The following is a 19,800-nucleotide window of genomic DNA, read 5'->3' as shown; positions in this document are numbered from 1 at the left end:
TTGAGCATTCTATGTTTCTTTCTTTTATATAGTGCCTGAGCATTAGTGTTGACCTAAGTATTTCAACTTTAAAATCAGGAGTTTGAATAATCTGATAAATATAAAAAGATGTGTGAGAATGCTTTAAAATGTATATGGAAATATTGTGAATGTATCTGGTATTCCCTTAATCACTTTACATTTACAGTACTGACAATTACACGTTTTGCCATGATTTCTGTCTTTCAAATGAGTATTTTCTGTAATTTTATAAAGCAGAGAATAGGTGAATTGAAGGGAGTATGAGTGATCCAGCAGTGTCCCCATGGGGACAAACCGAATAACCATATATGGTTCTACTTTGCACCTTTTTTCAAAGACTGTATCACACACCGCACTGCTGTATCTATCACTAACAACTAGCTACATCAAGATTCAACTAAAACAAATATACAGTTGAAGTGAATGTGAAATGTCAGAATAATAGTAGAGAGAACTATTTATTTCAGCTTTTATTTCTTTCATCACATTCCCAGTGGGTCAGACGTTTACATACACTCAATTAGTATTTGGTAGCATTGCCTTTAAATTGTTTAACTTGGGTCAAACGTTTCGTGTAGCCTTCCACAAGCCTCCCTCAATAGGTTGGGTGAATTTTGGCCTAATCCTCCTGACAGAGCTGGTTTAACTGAGTCAGGTTTGTAGGCCTCCTTGCTCGCACACGCTTTTTCAGTTCTGCCAAGACATTTTCCATAGGATTGAGGTCAGGGCTTTGTAATGTCCACTCCAATACATTGACTTTGTTGCCATTTTGCCACAACTTTGAAAGTATGCTTTGGGTCATTGTCCATTTGGAAGACCCATTTGCAACCAAGCTTTAACTTCCTGACTGATGCCTTGAGATGTTGCTTCAATATATCCACATCAGTTTTCTTCCTCATGATGCCATCTATTTTGTGAAGTGTATCAGTTCCTCCTGCAGCAAAGCACCACCACAACATGATGCTGCCACCCCCCATGCTTCACGGTTGGGATGGCGTTCTTCGGCTTGCAAGCCTCCCCCTTTTCCCTCCAAACATAACGATGGTCAATATGGCCAAACAGTTCTATTTCTGTTTCATCAGACCAGAGGACATTTCTCCAAAAAGTACAATCTTTGTCCCCATGTGCAGATGCAAACCGTAGTCTGGCTTTTTTATGGCGGTTTTGGAGCAGTGGCTTCTTCCTTGCTGAGCGGCCTTTCAGGGTATGTTGATATAGGACTTGTTTTACTGTGGATATAGATACTTTTGTACTTGTTACCTCCAGCATCTTCATAAGGTCCTTTGCTGCTGTTCTGGGATTGATTTGCACTGTTCGCACCAAAGTTCGTTCATCTCTAGGAAACAGAATGTGTCTCCTTCCTGAGCGGTTTGACGGCTGCGTGGTCCCATGGTGTTTATACTTGTGTGTACTATTGTTTGTACAGATGAACGTGGTACGTTCAGGCGTTTGGAAATTGCTCCCAAGGATAAACCAGACTTGTGGAGGTCTACAATTTTTTTCTGAGATCTTGGATGATTTCTTTTGATTTTCCCATGATGTCAAGCAAAGAGGCACTGAGTTTGAAGGTAGGCCTTGAAATATATCCACGGGTACACCTCCAATTGACTCCAATGATGTCAATTTGCCTATCAGAAGCTTCTAAAGCCATGACATAATTTTCTGGAATTTTCCAAGCTGTTTAAAGACACAGTCAACTTAGTGTATGTAAACATCTGACCCACTGGAATTGTGATACAGTGAATTATAAGTGAAATAATCTGTCTGTAAACAATTGTAGGAAAAAATGACTTGTGTCATGCGCGAAGTAGATGTCCTAACTGACTTGCCAAAACTATAGTTAGTTAACAAGACATTTGTGGAGTGGTTGAAAAGCAAGTTTTAATGACTCCAACCTAAGTGTATGTAAACTTCCGACTTCAATTGTACAAATTAAACCTTTTTTACTTCTTAGGTCTAATGAAATGCTGTGTCTGTGTTGATTTCACAATATAGAGCATGCACCAGGAAGGAATACATGGTGGCTCTGCAGTCTTTTGTCAGTGTGTGAGTTTTCTGGTATGCAGGTCGGGCAGAAAGACCTTCCTATCCAATCCTTACATAGCATCATTTGTCTTCCTGTGTACAAACAATGCAGTAGGAGAACCATAAGCATTCCCGAAATGCACACTTCTTTACAAAATTTTATAAAAATGATCTCCTTTTACAGAAGACTGAATTGTATTTAGTCCCTTTTCACTCAGCAATGAGATGCCTTTACTTGAGTGAATGAATATAACCTAATCATCCGTACATTGAAATATTACTGTAGGCTCTGACTCTCTCTTAAATCAAGATACCATTGTCTAGATTGGTTCCAAGTCCTTCATTTCCTCGACGACAAAAGACAAATCATGGTTGGTATTTTGTGTGTGCGGGAAACACAAAGCTAAATATTTAAGATGAACAATGATGAATGAAAAGCTCAACTAACGGTCTGTGCTGAAAAACAAGAGTGAGCACAAGATTACAAGTGGGACTGATTGAAGGAAAACCTGGCTGGGCTACACTGTGCTAGACACTTGTACTCTCAGATTGAACAACACCTTGAGCTGTCTGACTCTTCAGGAGCAGCCAAATACCCCCCCAGACCTGGGTTCAATACAATTTGAAAACCTTCAAATACTTTTAGCATTTGCTTCAGCCTGCCTGAAGTGCCAGATTGGTTGGGTTTGCACTTTTTCAACTGTTGTATTGGATCCATTGCACCAGGCAAGGTCAATCAAGCCTAGATAAAGTATTTGAAATGATTTGAAATAGTATTTGAACCCAGGTATGACACGTATCACTGGCTTGTTAATAACTCCTGATTAAGGCACTAACTACAGCAGGTGATTAGGACTGCTCTCAGCACAGCAGCCCCCTAAACCCCCATGGTGAGAGAACACACATTTCAATCTGCTAAGCCACAACAATCAAGCCGTTTTGTAAGGAGAATTAGTACTCATGACCTGAATTACATTTCCCAAGTGTTTCCTTTTCTCTCATTCTGACTCACAGAGCAACATTTCAAACAACGTTTAACTGTATATGAACTAGAGGACAATCAGGACAGTCAGACCCAAACTCGAATGGAGCCAACGACAACCAGACCAACAATGGTCTGGGTCTAGACCAGACCCGATTGGACCCGAGTGACAAAAAAAAAATAACATCAGCCAAGTTGCCATTCTGGTAAACAAATAGGTTTTATATGTTGGCTAGGCCTTCTATAAATCAATAAATTCACCTTATTAGTGTAAAATAAATATGCTATAGGCTATGCAGAGCTGTGGTCGGGTCCATTCGGGTCTATTAGCTGTAGTTGACTTGAGACCCGATGACAATCAAACACACCCGACCCGGACCCGGGGGAAAAGTTTCAAAAATTGGACCCGGACTCGCGCAGGTCCTGGGACGGGTCTGAAAATCCAGGTTCAGGTGGACCAGTGAAGACCTCTAATACCATATGTCAGAAGTCCCGGAAGAAATTCAACAGGGTGTGTGTGTGTGTGTGTGTGTGTGTGTGTGTGTGTGTGTGTGTGTGTGTGTGTGTGTGTGTGTGTGTGTGTGTGTGTGTGTGTGTGTGTGCCTGCGTGTAGGCAGTCCAAAAGCTGATGTCTCACTCCAACTCTGACATAATAGAGTTGATTACTGATTATTGATTACATGATTACTGATTTACAATCTGTTGAGCTGATGTGAGGAGGTACACAGGAGTCCATTTTCCTGGAGTTAACAGGAAACATTGCCTGCATCTGTACAATCGGGTTAATCCATTCAGTATCTCTTTTGGAGGAGGAGAGAGAGATAGAGAGAGAGATTGAATGTACATTTGTGAATAATTTGTTATTATACCAGCACTACCTTGTGATGATAGTGATGAACAGTGAAATCAAATTCATATTAATGATTTGGCTATTACTATTAGGATATTCTGCTTCCTCAGTATAGTATTACCATAACTTTGAAGGGGTGTAATAATAACATGTTAATTTGTCATTTATAACGTAGCTTATATCGAAACATTAAAATATAGACAAATAAGTAACTCACCGGGTCCGTGCCCTAGGCTTCTTCTTCTCAGTTCCACACCGGTACAGTAAACAAATCCCGGTCTCTGGCCAGCGCGCATTAACACGATTTATAAAAACCAGAAACACTCTAGCCTACATGATCATATCCGTGTAAGTCAAGTCCATTTCATTCTCATTTCATGTTAGACTCTTCAGAATTTCGACTGACTTTTTAGGCAACTCATGCATAAAGCTAGTAACCTATGTTTCAGTCTCTGTACAGTACGGAAAGGGCGGCATCTGGACTACTAACAAGCGCAATTGAAGTTGCAAACACCTGCTAGCGAAAGAGCCTATCAGACCGCGACATGTAAACCGTTATTTTACTGTTTGGAATGAACGCAGCACAGTAGGCTAAACTGTAAATTCATTTGTACAGCCCGTCAGTAATATCACAAAGACTATGCCACAGTAGTTACATTCATCGACAAAAGTGAATATAATTGAGCAATACATTTTCCATGAAATGTTTTTAACTGAATGAGAATAAAGTCATCATATTCTAAGCTTCCATCATCTATTTCTAAGGAGCAACTGCAGCTGGATTTGAGGCTAACTTTTCATGGAACAAAGTTTAACACTCCATAATCACATCGGCCTACTAAACCTGAAATGCCATGAAATAATACACTTGTAAATACAAATTTGTTCGTGGGCACATTTGATCACATTTTAATGTAAGTCATGATCAACTGAATGCTCACTGAAGTTTTTATCCTGGCATCCCTTTCCCATTCAGATAGCCTTGCTCCTCACACCCTTACTGAACCCAACCAGAAAACAATGCATTCTATACACGCATCAGCCCAGCATGAAAAAAGAGAGAGAAAAACAGGTACTCAACTGCAAGAGATGGTGAAATAAATACAAACTAATAACCAGGAAACTCCACAGCCTGTGACTATATCCCAGAAAAGAAAAGCAAGCTCCTGCTGGAACAGTGAACAGTCACACAGTGAGGTTTCCTGGGGTAAGGAGGCTTTTTGTAGCCTGGTCCCAGATCTGTTTGTGCTGTCTTGCCAACGGGAATGGTCATTAGTGTCACACAGATCTGAGTCCAGGCTTTTTGAGGGAGCGTGATAAAGTGAGCGTGGGTAAAGTGATTCTTTGGAGAATGAAGCTGGACTAATGATTGCTTCATGTGAAACCCAGTCACATGAGGATCCAGCCAGCTGGGGCTGCTGCCAGGGCTTTGGTGTGGTGTGGTGTGGTGTGGGAGGGCAAAGTTCACTGGGGGCCTCTGCTGCTCCATGGTACGTCTCTAATCTCTGATGCTTGTAGTAGACTCGGTATCAGAGCGCAGAATCACACCGTAATCACACTATGCCCCATATACTTGGGGCGGCAGTTAGCCTAGTGGTTAGAGCGTTGAGCCAGTAACCGAAAGGTTGCAAGATTGAATCCCTGAGCTGACAATGTAAAAATCTGTCGTTCTGCCTCTGAACAAGGCAGTTAAAACCCACTATTCCTAGGCTGTCATTGAAAATAAGAATTTGTTCTTAACTGACCTGCCTAGTTAAATAAAGTAAAAAATATATACTGCACTAAGTAGTACACTATACCGGTAGTTGAATTGAGAGAGGGAGTGGATTGGAGAGCAAAGTGGGTGTGTTGCATGCATGCATGAGTGTGCGTTGTGCACCCGTGTGATAAAAGTACAAAAGGGAGTTGAGTGTGTAGCAGGTTCTAGTGTATCAGCATGAAGCAGACTATGTGGCTGCTGGGCGTCCTGTGTCTGCAGGTCTGTCTGCTCTCCACCACAGCCTTTTCTGACCAGACAGATGAACAGCAGCCTTACAAACCAACCAAGCCATGGTAAGACATTCCAATCCTCTGTTCTTTACTGGTCAGAATGAACTGTGTTTTTCTACCCGCAGAGTTAAATAGAACACAAATATAAATGTGTCTCCATGGGTGTAACAACCTTTGGGGTCGGGGAACATTATGAGTCAGTGAGGGTTTGTCCAAATAAAGTAATCATTATGGTACATGTTTTAGGCAAATTTACTCGTATCTTCAGATCACATCAATGATATTACTATGTGCATGTGCGGCTTCAACTATGTGGGCTGACACACATCATATGTTTTCACTCAATTATCCAGGACCTCTGCCATTCAGGACCTCCACACCAGGCGGTGTCAGAAGAAGGCCCTAAACATTGTAAAAGACTCCAGCCACCCGAGTCACAGACTGTTCTATCTGCTGTCGCATGGCAAGCGGTACCAATGCTCCAAGTCTGGAACCAACAGGGCCTTGAACAGCTTCAACCCCCAAGCCATAAGACTGCTAAATACGGTAAAACTTCAATTAGTAGCTCGGGCGTTTATCACTGAACACCAACAGCGCTTATTAGACTCTATGTCCTTAATACACACAGCTTTTGCTCAATAAAATGTTGAAAAGACTACCGCACTGTTCACTGTGACCAGTATGACCTGTATAAACATTATAATACCAAATCCATCGCAGATCAGACTTGCAAAGACTAGGCTGCCTATCATACGCCCCCGATTTCGTGCTTCAGCACCATTCTCTCACCAGTTTGACCTTGTTGAGCTTTGTATCCCCCGTAGTTCCAATCACACCAGATAGAATTCACTATTCAACGTTTGTTCAGGTCCCCAGGACATCGTGAGATGACTTCAATACCGTCCACTTGGGGCAACTTAAACGTCAAAGTGAATTATGATTGACAGTCAAAAAAAAAATTATTCTGTTTTAACAGCCTTACCTACTTTCTCTTCGCCCATAGACATTCATCTACCCCTGGACAAATGTTGAATACTGAAGTGAGACCGTGAGATCGTGTTGCTAGTTGAGCTGACCATGTCAAACCACACTTCTGTTTCACCCATGGCAAGGATGTGGCTCTCCTTTCTCTTCGTTTGCGCAATCTTTGCGGGTACTCACTGTAGTTCACTCCTAAACAAGAGAATTAGACCCAGCGTTTATTTGAAACAGGCGCTAATTTGCTGATACTGTATGTGTGTCGATGCCCGGCTATTAAAAGGAACAGGCAGCTATTTGAGACTGCGTTTATCTGAAGTTTTACGGTAGTTAGTTAAATAGTTAACCAACAGCTACCCGGACCTTCTGCATTGACTCTTTTTCTGCTCCTCACATATGCTACTGCTACTGTTTTTTAATCTATCCTGTTGCATAGTCACTCTATTCCTAGTTATACGTACATCATTACCTCAATTACCTCGTACCCCTGCACATCAACTCGGTACTGGTACCCTGTGTATGTAGCCAAGTTATCGTTACTCATTGTGTATGTGTTATTGCTTTTGTTATTAAGTGTTATTACTTTTCTATTATTTCTCTATTTTCTTTCTCTCTGCGTTTGTTGGGAAGGGCCTGTAAGTAAGCATTTCACTGTTAGTCTACACCTGTTCTTGACAAAGCATGTGAATAATACAATTTGATTTGGATTGAATTATAGTAATGGAGAATGGAAATGTACGAATAGATGAATTGCTATCATATTCATATTTCGGGCGGGCTTATGTTCAGAAGTTTTTTTTTACTTCCGATGTTCGTTTCTCAATAACAAATTCCTGTTAACAATGAGGATGCAATTGTTGTATGATGTTGTATGGTGTCAAAGATAATACCAACTCCTTCTCTTATCTGAGTGTACAGTTCCAGTGCTAGAGAAGTTACATTGGGGTTGTCGAAGCAATTGTCATGGTAACATGGTGCTGTCCTCTCTCTACCAAAAACCCATGTCATGTTATTCATCCACACGTACAAGAGAGCTGTCCAAGCCTACTGTAGCTAGGCCGGCTGGGCTGTCTGTCCACTTTAGTGAAAATACCCGTTATATAATAGGTGAACTCCACTAACATCACTAAGGTATGAAAATATGTGCAGTCAACGGGAAGGCTCATGTCCAATCGTACTGTGAGCACCACCTCAGATGAGAAACAATTAACCCACAACTTCAGAAAATGAATTTGATAAGAATCACTGCCCTTGTTTCCACTGTCTGATTCCTCTCTCATCTGGCCTCAGAGTTCAAGGACTAAGAGGCAGACCGAGGCTGAGGGCCAATGCAAGAACGTTTGTCTCTCCCTCATAGGAGAGATGAGTGGACTCTCCGGAATGCCTGGGCCTCCTACCGGTTGGGTAAGACTCGATGATTCGATTGGATGAGTTTATTAAGCCACATTCACAGGGTCGCAGATGTAATTGCAGGGTACAGTGAAATTCTTAAGCTCAGAGCTCCAACAGTGAAGGTCAAAAAGAGAAGGGAATTAGAAAATATAAAATAATAATATATACATATTTACAACTGTAATGATGATAAACGTCCATTAGGGGTTGAGGGCAGGGTATATGTCCATGTGGGGGGGGGGAGCAGGTACCTGCCTAGTGGTGGCTATTCAGCAGCCTGATGTTCTGTGGGTAAACGCTATTGGTCAGTCTGACAGTTTTTGACATGATGCTCCTACCCGCATCTGAGGGATGGAAGCAGGGAGAAAAGGCCGTGGCATGGGTGGCTTTGGTCCTTGACAACCAAACAAAGATTTGAAGAATCAAAGTGGTTGAGTGGTCAAGAACCACTGTTCTTGTTTCGACTGTCTGAACCCTCTCTCCTCCATCCTCAGAGTTTAAGGATTAAGAGGCAGAAGAAATTCAGGAGTGAATGCAAGAAAAACCTGGAAATGTGTCGCTCCCGCCTAGGAGCCTTGACACCCATGAGTCATCCTGGGGGCAGTTGGGTAAAACACCACCAAACACCAACCAAAGAGGTTGTAAGTAAAGCAGAAGCTGAGAAAAGTGATATTTTCTTATGGTATGACAATATGTATCACGTTTCAGGTAAGACCCAGATGCAGACTCAGATGCAGACCATGTTGAATTAACAACAGTTTATTCATCCAACAGGGGCAGGCAAAAGACAGGTCAAGGCAGGCAGGGGTCAGCAATCCAGATAGACGGGGCAAAGGTACAGGACGGCAGGCAGGCTCAGGGTAGGCAGGCAGGCTCAGGGTAGGCAGAGGTCAGAAATCCATATCGGTGGGGCAAAGGTACAGGAAGGCAAGCAGGCAGGCTCAAGGCAGGCACAAAAGGTCAAAACCAGGAAAACAAGAAAACAGGAACAATCAAGAGCCAGGAACAGAGGGAAAACCTCTGGTAGGCTAGACGAAACAAAACAAACTGGCAACAGACTAACAGAGAACACAGGTATAAAAACACAGGGGATAATGGGGAAGATGGGCAGCACCTGGAGAGGAGTGGAGACAATCACAAAGACAGGTGAAACAGATCAGGGTGTGACAATATGTAATAACTCTCAACAGAGAGACTTACCCCTATTACCTCCTATACCTCTATCGCAGGTGAGAAACTAACTAATTAACACATTTGACAGAGCCAATGTTGTTTCCAATCACTGATTGTTCTCTCCTCTCACGTCAGAGTTCACGGATTAAGAGTCGGGAGAAAGTCAGGAGCCAATGTCAGCCAGTAAAAGCCATGAATCTGTCACTCCCGCTTAGGAGAGGAGCGCTCCTTCCATGCACCTCCCCATTGGGTAAGAGACAGCTAAACAGATATGAAGAACTGAAGAGGTTGTTAGTAAAGCAGAGGCTGAAAAAAGGGAGTTGGGAGTTGGCCTGGTCACCTGGCAGATTCAAATAAACATTTTGTTCTCCTCTCTTATGATATAACAGTATGCAGGGTAGAGTGGGGTAAGTTGAGCCACCCCTTATTTCTGGGAAACCATACATAAAAATGATCATGTGACCAAATATTTAGGAAGAGGTTATCATTTCAAGGAGTCTGTGAAGGAAGGAACCACATGAAAAAGTGGTGAGCAAGTTAGGTCTAAAAAAAACGGATTTTCACAAAGTCAAATTATTGTATTGTGTTATAGGTTTCATGATGCTTGTATCTAAACCAAAGTAGATACTTTTAAGATTGTTTTGTACATCAGTTGGGGTCTCTATACGCTCCAATATGAGGTTCTAAACCAAGCATTAAAGTGCATCCTTGTAGCTGTGTGGACTAATATAGTCAAAATGTTTGCATTGGGGTAAGTTGAGCCGAATGGCCACCATATCCCATACCAGTGGTGGAAAAAGTACCCAATTGTCATACTTCAGTAAAAAGACACGTCAATAGAAAATGACTCAAGTAAAAGTGAGTCACCCAGTAAAATACTTCTTGTGTAAAATACGTAATTTTTTAAATATACTTAAGTATCAAAAGTAAATTTTTAGCAATTACATTTAGTTAAGTGTCAAGAGTAAAAGTAATATTAAGCAAACCAGATAGCACAATTTTCTTGTTTTTTATTATTTATAGATAGCCAGGGGCACGCTCCAACACTAAGACATCATTTACAAATGGCGCATTTGTATGAAGCCCCCCTGGAGGTTCTATAAAGAGCCACCAAGGAAGTAGAAGGGAAAAAGGCCATTTGAGCAGCAGCAAGGGATGAAAAAAAAGAACTAAATGACACTGTCACGGTCTTCCTCCTCTTCATCTGAAGAGGAGAGGCGAGAAGGATCAGAGGACCAAAATGCAGCGTGGTATGTGTTCATAGTGAATTTTAATAAAGAAAACACTGAACACTGCAACACTATACAAAAACAATAAACTAATGACGACCGTGAAGCTACAAATGAGACCTGTGCTGACACAAGCCACTAACATAGACAATCACCCACAAACAAACAGTGCAACCCAGGCTACCTAAGTATGATTCTCAATCAGAGACAACTAATGACACCTGCTTCTGATTGAGAACCATACTAGGCCGAAACATAGAAATCCCCAAATCATAGAAAATCAAACATAGACTGCCCACCCAACTCACGCCCTGACCATACTAAATAAATACAAAACAAAGGAACTAACGGTCAGAACGTGACAGACACTGAATACGTACATTAACAATAAAGAAAATTAACATGTACAGTTGAAGTCGGAAGTTTACATATACTTAGGTTGGAGTGATTAAAACGCGGTTATCAACCACTCCACAAATTTCTTGTTGGCAAACTATAGTTTTGGCAAGTCGGTTTCCAACAATTGTTTACAGCCAAATTATTTCACTTATAATTCACTGTATCACAATTCCAGTGTGTCAGAAGTTTACATACACTAAGTTGACTGTGCCTTTAAACAGCTTGGAAAATTCCAGAAAATGATGTCATGGCTTTAGAAGCTTCTGATTGGCAAATTGGCATCATTTGAGTCAATTGGAGGTGTACCTGCGGTCTGGTTCATCCTTGGGAACAATTTCCAAACGCCTGAAGGTACCACGTTCATCTGTACAAACAATAGTACGCAAGTATAAACACCATGGGACCACGCAGCTGTCATACCGCTCAGTAAGGAGACGCGTTCTGTCTCCTAGAGACACGTACTTTGGTGCGTACTTTGGTGCGAAAAGTGCAAATCAATCCCAGAACAACAGCAAAGGACCGTGTGACGATGCTGGAGGAAACAGGTACAAAAGCATCGATATCCACAGTAAGACGAGTCCGATATCGACATAACCTGAAAGACCACTCAAAGAAAAGGAAAAAGCCACTGCTCCAAAACTGCCATTAAAAAAGTCAGACTACGGTTTGCATCTGCACATGGGGACAAAGATTGTATTTTTTGGAGAAATGTCCTCTGGTCTGATGAAACAAAAATAGAACTGTTTGGCCATAATGACCATCGTTATGTTTGGAGGGAAAAGGGGGTGGCTTGCAAGCCGAAAAATATCAATCCCAACAGTGAAGCGCGGGGGTGGCAGCATCATGTTGTGGTGGTGCTTTGCTGCAGGAGGGACTGATGCACTTCACAAAATAGATGGCTTCATGAGGAAGAAAAATGATGTGGATATATTGAAGCAACATCTCCAGACATCGGTCAAGGAGGTTAAAGCTTGGTCGCAAATGGGTCATCCAAATGGACAACGACCCCAAGCATACTTCTAAAGTTGTGGCAAAATGGCTTAAGGACAACAAAGTCAAGGTATTGGAGTGGCCATCACAAAGCCCTGACCTCAATCCTATGGAAAATGTGTGGGCAGAACTGAAAAAGCGTGTGCGAGTAAGGAGGCCTACAAACCTTACTCAGTTACACCAGCTCTGTCAGGAGGAATGGGCCAAAATTCACCCAACTTATTGTGGGAAGCTTGTGGAAGGCTACCCAAATTATTTGACCCAAGTTTAAGAATTTAAAGGCAATGCTACCAAATACTAATTGAGTGTATGTAAACTTCTGGCCCACTGGGAAGGTGATGAAATAAATAAATGCTGAAATAATTAATTATCTCTACTATTATTCTGACACTTCGCATCCTTAAAATAAAGTGGTGATCCTAACTGACCTAAGACAGGGAATTTTTACTAGGATTAAATGTCAGGAATTGTGAAAAATGGAGTTTAAATGTATTTAGCTAAGGTACATGTCAACTTCCAACTTCAACTGTACCTGTGTGAAAGAGAGGCTATGATAGAGAAGCAGATGAACACAAGATATTATCTGATGACATGGAGTCTGAGCTTGATAAGCATATCAAGAATCTCGCGGACAGATTCATGGGCTTAGTTACCTCAAATGCAGAGACTTTGCCTACAAATTGGCACATCAAAACAACATTCAAAAGTTTGGGGTCACTTAGAAATGTCCTTGTTTAATTTTTTTTTTTTAAAAGCACATTTGTTGTCCATTAAGATAACATCAAATTGATCAGAAATACAGTGTCGACATTGTTAATGTTGTGAATGACTGTTGTAGCTGGAAACGGCAGATTTTTTATGGAATATCTAGATAGATGTACAGAGTCCCATTATCAGCAACCATCATTCCTGTGTTCCAATGGCACGTACCACACCGTACCACACCCCCATCCCATGAGTTAATCCAAGTTTATAATTTTTATAAGGCTAATTGATCATTAGAAAACCCTTTTGGAATTATGTTAGCATACCTGAAAGTGGTTGTGCTGATTAAAGAAGTAAGAAAACTGGCCTTCTTTAGACCAGTTGAGAATCTGGAGCATCAGCATTTGTGGGTTCTATTACAGGCTCAAAATGGCTAGAAACAAAGCTATTTCTTCTGAAACTTGTCAGTCTATTATTGTTCTGACAAATGAAGGCTATTCCATTCGAGGAATTGCCAAGAAACTGAAGATCTCGTACAATGCTGTGTACTACTCCCTATACAGAACAGCACATATTGGCTCTAATCAGAATAGAAAGAGGAGTGGGAGGCCCTGGTGCACAACTGAGCAAGAAGACAATCACATTAGAGTGTTTAGTTTGAGAAACAGACGCCTCACAAGTCCTCAACTGGCAGCTTCATTAAATAGTACCTGCAAAACACACTGTCTACACTGTATTTCTGATCAATTTGATGTTATTTTAATGGACAAGAAAATGTGCTTTTCTTTCAAATACATTTCTAAGTGACCCCAAACTTTTGAACGGTACTGTATATCTGAATGTAGACATATATTTAAGATATACCACACCCCCATCCCATGAGTTAAACATTGACCTACCAGCACCATCACCCACTGTCACACGACATCATCACCCACTTACCCCAAGGCAGCTCAACTTACCCTGTTCCTAAGCTCAACTTACCCCATACCCCAGGGGTAAGTTGTGCCAAGAGACCACCTTTTTTGGACAAGCTATGTTTTCAAAACTAGAATGTTGACATGAATTCTGATTATTTACAGGGATACACAACATCCTGAGATATATGCAGATATCTTTGTTAGAAAGAATACTATATTTCCCTTGACGTAGTGATGCTGAATATTACATATCTCAACATACCCCACTCTCCCTTCATCACAATCAACAGGAAGGCGTATCCCCTTTCCTGCCTCATAGACCTCGTCCTCCTCCACTCCACCTTAGGTGAGAAACAAACAAATGAAGACAAGCCATTGGGCTTGTTTCCATCTCTGATCGTTCTCTCATCTCGTCTTAGTGTTCCAGGACTTAAAGGCAGGAGAGGCAGAAGAAAGCCAAGAACAAGCAAGAACATACCACAAAGTGGGTGGTGTCGCAATTGGCTTGGGTTCCATCTTGAAGGCAGCCCAATAGCTTCTGAAGACATGATCATCTATTCGCTACTGGATTATCAATAATAACTACAGTGTATGTTGGTATTTTATTTCTCTGTACGCATTTAGACTGCAAAACTATGTAAAAAGGTCTTTGCAAATGAAATTGACTGTTGTTATTATTGTATTACTATAATCATTAGTAGTAGTTGTCATGGTCGCCTCTGTATGCTACAAAATCACATATTAAACCAAACCAACAGCCAGGGAAGCCAAGATCAACTCCCTCTTGTCTGACAAGCTGTTCCAATAAGAAAGTATATTACTCAATCCAATGGAGGCTCTTCAGATGAGGAAGGAGGGGACCATCCTCCTCAGTGAATTTCAGAAAAATACAATTGTTGAAACATTTAAAAAGTGATACTTGTTTTTTAGATACAGCTATACTAAATATATTCAGAAATTAACGTCTACAGTAGCCAACAGCACTCTGTAGGGTTGCACCGTTGCTGGAGGACAACTAGTTTCCTCCTCTGGATACATTGACTTCGATACAAAACCTAGGAGGCTCATGGATCTTAACCCTTCGCATAGACTTACACAGTAATTATGAGAACTTTCAGAGGAAATCCTCCAACCTATCAGAGCTCTTGTAGCATGAACTGACATGTTGTCCACCCAAACAAAGGATCAGAGAATGAATCTAGTACTGAAAGCATAAGCTACAGCTAGCTAGCACTGCAGTGCATAAAATGTGTTGAATAGTTGACTCAAAGAGAGAAAGACAATAGTTAAACAGTTTTGAACAAATCATTTTCTTCAAAAATTAAGAAGCAAAAGAGGGAGTGAGAGAGAGCTGGTTAAACTTCATAGTGTTTTTTTCCACTTACTTAGCTAGCGAATGCAGCTAGTTAGTTTAGCCTACTCAAACACCCGGCTCAAACAGAAAGGGATGCTATGTTAGCTAGCTGGCTATGGCTATCCAACACTGGATCTCTTCCAAGTCAAGGTAAGATTTTGGTTTTCTAAATGTATTGCCACCGGGGCCCGCTGGTGTAACTGCTAAACTGCTTGCTGACTGTACACTGTACTGCATGATTGTAGCGGGTTTACTAACGCGTTACTTCTAGTAGCTATGTTGACTAAGACGTTAGCTAATATGTAGGCAATGATATAGGCCAGGGTTCCCCAACCAAATTTGTCCCAAGGGTGGTTTTATTTGGCCACCCAAGTTTTCTGAGTAAAAAAAAAACACTTTAAAAAATGTAATAATAATTGTTGTACATAAGAATGTAAAAACACCAGAAAATCAGCTCTAAGTGATTTTAATTTATGAAATCTGTTCCCAAGTCTTCACATGCATAATAGAGACACATGATCATACACAAATGTAAGCAATATTTGAAATTATTATGTTTTAGTCAAACATATCTGTTTGGGCTTCTTGCTGTCAATTTGCAGTCTACGCATTTATTTATAATTATGTTCCGGGCCCCCGACCATCCGCTCAAGAAAAAAAATGCCCTGCGGTTTAATCTAGTTGAAGTCCACAAGCGAAGAGAAAAGGTGAGAGGTGCAAGGAGGAATTATTTATACAACGAGCAAATTGATCATGCTGTTTGTATGTGGCTGCTATGAAATGGAACTGTGTTTGCGTGTGATCAGGGTGTATTCATTCCACCGATTCTGTTGAAAAACTTTTCTTAAACGGAAACAAATGGAACGAAGCGGGGATAAACATACCTGAATCTATACAATAGAAACTCTTGTTTGCAACTGTTAGACAAATGATTACACCCTAGATCAGCTAGATGCAGCCAAGAGTGTGCAAGGCGGTATTGAATGTGTCTGTCACCTTGATTACACATTTTTTTTTTATCTCGACCTGTGCACCTACGTTGTAAGCTTTAATTCATAGGCTAGGTTGTAGCAACCTCATGATGGGTACAGGGTAAATGAAAGTATCATGTAGTAGCCTATACCTATCGATGTTACATTGAACTGGGTGAATGGAACATGAATGAGCCATCCAATATGCTGTAATAGAAATAAGGCCATGCTCATAGAGAAATATATCATCCTTCCTCATTTTAAATGGTACCCACTGACTCACAGTTTGCTGTAACATGGAATCCTCCCAAAGCCTCTTTTCCTAATACAGTCCATACCTCCTCCCTCTTGTTCACACACAGTTAAAAATTTGCCCTGTCTCTCTCTCTCTCTCTCTCTCTCTCTCTCTCTCTCTCTCTCTCTCTCTCTCTCTCTCTCTCTCTCTCTCTCTCTCTCTCTCTCTCTCTCTCTCTGTGTGTGTGTGTGTGTGTGTGTGTGTTATTGTTGGAATTCCTCAGTGTTCCCTCTCTACATCTGGTAATCATTAGCCATGTCAGTATATAAAGAGGATGTTGTGCGTAGTCAGGATCCAGTGTATCAGCATGGAGAAGGCTGTGTGGCTGCTGTGTGTCCTGTTTCTGCAGGTCTGTCTGCTCTCCACCACGGCCCTCCCTGGACAAGACAGACGGACAGCAGCTTTTCAAACCAACCAAGCCATGGTGAGACATTCCTCTGGATTCTACTAGGTTTATTCCCTGTCCTATAATCTATGATTCCAACCCTATTCCTGGAGAGCTACCCTCCTGTAGATTTTCACTCCAACCCCAGTTGTAACTAACTAGCCTGATTCTAATTATTAGAATCAAGTGCGCTAGAGAGGGAGGTTTTCGGGGGTGACTGTGGGGGGGGATCTTGGATGGTAGAGGGGCGGTTTTCATGGGGGGACCTACAGGACGGTAACTCTCCAGGAACAGAGTTGGGGAGCCCTGCTCTAGACTGACACACAGTTAGAATGTGCACATTGGTATAGAAGTCACTCTGGCACTATCACGTTCATTCTGCACCACTCTCAACAGGGAGGCTCTTCCCCATTCCTCCCAGGACCTCCACGTCAGGTAAGAAACAATTTTATCACATATTACCACATTACATTTCCACATCATTTCTACTTTACTTGCTTTGAGCCATGATCGATTCTAATGGTGTCATCATTTGGACATCAGGTAGACATGAAGCCACTGGTTGTGCAGCTCAGAGCAAAGAGACATGAGGAGGGGTTCCCCGACCGAAACAGGGTAGGGGGGTGCGGCGGCCAGCTTCCAGGGAGTTGTTCAGTGATGTCAGTCCTGAAGAATGCTATTGGACCTCCACCGCCACCCGAGGTTAGAGAGAGAGAGAAACAGAGAGAGAGACGCTGTAGTGTTGAAACATGTGAAGGATATGTAGACTTTCACCCGATTTTAAGTAAGGTGCTACATCTCCGTCGAGGGAATAAGTAACCTTAAATGTATCAGAACTACACTCTTAGAAAAAAGGGTTCCAAAAGGGTTCCACCTGCATAAAAAAATTGTCCTTCAAAAGGTTCTCCAATGGGGACAGCCGAAGAACCCTTTAAGGTTCTAGATAGCACTTTTTTTCTAAGAGGGTATAAACTGGCTGATCGAGTGGACAGCCCATATCATTACAATGCTATTGTACTGTCATACTGCAAGGTTGATATTAAATCTCTTGAATTCATGTAATATTATATGCAGTTCTCAAGGAAACCCACTCTTAATCCTTTCCACTCTTAATCCTTTCACCTCAGAGTTCCAGGACTAAGAGGCATGAGAGTACTAAGGGCAGACGCAAAAGACCCTATCGTCCTGGAGCCTTGGCTGCATTTTCCGAACTAGCTGTTCCTGTAAGTGACGTGTACCCGACAATCGTCCATATAAGGGAACGCTAGAGGTTTACATGATAGTATATGTATCTGATTGTATTAATCCTTTGCTGCCATACGTACAAAAAAAATGTATCTGTGCATTCAGCCTTACAGATCCTCAGCATAGAAGAAGACGGTACTGAGACACAGGACAGGCCATGGAGAGAAACCCACCGCTGAAACTTGCTTTATTTTGGGTCATAAGTAAAATAAGCATGAAAAAAACATGTGGTATCAACAGTAAAACACTCAGTCCTGCTTTATTTGAAGTGCATCTTGAGAAAGCTTTTAAAAAAAACATATAGGTTTCATAAGCACTGCATAAATAGGTCACAAATAATCTGTAACTCATTTCATGCTCTATAAAATATTTCCAAATGTGATTTCTAAATGTGAACAAATAAATGCATGGTTATGTCACACAGTTATGCCACATTATGAATCTTTATAGAGCAAGATATAAGGTTATAGATGATATGTGAAGCGTCTATGTGGGGCTTTATGAAGCCTTCATAAGATGCATTTCAAATAAAGCGGGACTAAACTTTCATTTACTTTTTTTTCAGTTTCCCAGCAATGGAATTATAAATAAAACTCTACCGCGCTATGGACTGGACTAAGCCATTCACTCATTTCTGAATGTTCGGTAAGACAAATCACATTGGGGTCACCAAACTTGTAGGTGATGTTATGCTCCTGGAATGGACTCTGTATTTGAATGTTATTCAAAGCCTTAAATCACAGTTAAAACAAAGGAAACAACAATGTCAAGACACGCATTCAATGTCTTTGCTTCAGTAGTCAATCATTTCACAATTTCTCGATATTCTCTGTCAAATGCTCGATGTCACTGCATATTTTACCATAGCAAACCTTTCAACAGTTGTATATGTCTAGGACATGAACACAATCCAGTTTATTCCTACTGTTGTTATTACGAGAGATTTGACTCAATCCAGAAGACCTTAAAACCCCAGATGTTTTGATTTTTGATAAGGTCATCATGGACGTTTGCAATGTCTCCACAAGTTCCAATCAACAGTTGAAACTTAGATGGATTTAGGGAGGCAGTGAGAGAATATACACATGTTGAAAACAGAGTTAGAAGACCAGCTGTCTGCAACTTTTAACAGAGCAGCTAGTAGTCAGTTAGCCACTGATAGTCTGCACAGTGCGATATCAACCCAGAGCACATCGGACTGCTTTTTCTCTACCACATCTCCGGATTCCTACCTCAAGATCTGAGCCGACGTAATCGTCGAAGGTGGTTTCAACAGGCTCTTCAGGCCCATCTGCTATCCCCGGCCCGCTAGCTGTCTGAATCGCCGTGTCTCCAGCTCGCCTAGCGTAGTAGCGACTACTGAATCGGCACCCTGGCTCATCTATTGCTACTCTTTGGACCCTATTATCACTTGGCTACACATGCCTCTCCCTAATGTCAATATGCTTTGTCTATTGCTGTTTTGGTTAGTGATTATTCTCTTATTTCACTGTAGAGCCCCCAGCCCTGCCCAACATGCCTTAGATAGCCCTTTTGTTCATCCCCCCCACACATGCAGTGACCTCACCAGGCTTAACTGGTGCCTCTAGAGACAAAACCTCTCTCATTGTCACTCATCATCCGACCATACCTTTGTCTGTACATTGCCTTGAATCTATTCTTCCATGCCCAGAAATCTGCTCCTTTTACTCTCTGTTCCGAACGCACTAGACGACCAGTTCTAATAGTCTTTAGCCGTACCCTTATTCTACTCCTCTGTTCCGCTGGTGATGTGGAGGTTAACCCAGACCCTGCAGCCCCCAGCACCACTCCCATTCCCCAGGCGCTCTCATTTGTTGACGTCTGTAACTGTAAAAGCCTTGGTTTCATGCATGTTGACATTATATGCCTCCTCCCT

General features: G+C 41.6%; 2 protein-coding genes across 7 annotated transcripts in view; one reads left to right on the top strand and one right to left on the bottom strand.

Moving 5' to 3' along the window:
- LOC139387110 (rab effector MyRIP-like) overlaps window positions 1-5,066 on the bottom strand; it is a 54,132-nt gene extending 49,066 nt beyond the window's left edge. For 3 of the 6 annotated variants that reach the window (XM_071133124.1, XM_071133121.1, XM_071133122.1), the window contains exon 1: window positions 4,096-4,349. In XM_071133124.1, coding sequence (XP_070989225.1) covers window positions 4,096-4,174 — 79 coding nt within the window. In that variant the 5' untranslated portion in view covers window positions 4,175-4,349. Of the gene's footprint in view, window positions 1-3,724; window positions 3,781-4,095; window positions 4,350-4,959 lie in introns of those variants that run through there. The other 3 variants (XM_071133125.1, XM_071133126.1, XM_071133123.1) reach the window with 2 other exon arrangements.
- A 748-nt stretch (window positions 5,067-5,814) lies between these two features.
- LOC139386708 (uncharacterized) lies at window positions 5,815-18,513 on the top strand. The gene is made up of 10 exons (XM_071132541.1): window positions 5,815-5,930; window positions 6,221-6,413; window positions 8,136-8,249; window positions 8,732-8,878; window positions 9,546-9,660; window positions 16,561-16,697; window positions 17,055-17,093; window positions 17,202-17,360; window positions 17,786-17,881; window positions 18,009-18,513. The coding sequence occupies exons 1-10, from the start codon at window positions 5,815-5,817 to the stop codon at window positions 18,027-18,029; spliced, it is 1,137 nt and encodes a 378-aa protein (XP_070988642.1). The 3' UTR covers window positions 18,030-18,513.
- Window positions 18,514-19,800: the final 1,287 nt, after the last annotated feature.

The sequence above is a fragment of the Oncorhynchus clarkii genome, chromosome 28 (genome assembly GCF_045791955.1).
Source record: "Oncorhynchus clarkii lewisi isolate Uvic-CL-2024 chromosome 28, UVic_Ocla_1.0, whole genome shotgun sequence".
Classification (NCBI taxonomy): domain Eukaryota; kingdom Metazoa; phylum Chordata; class Actinopteri; order Salmoniformes; family Salmonidae; genus Oncorhynchus; species Oncorhynchus clarkii.
The sequence above is the reverse complement of the archived record's forward strand: the minus strand, read 5'-3'. Positions and strand labels throughout refer to the sequence as shown.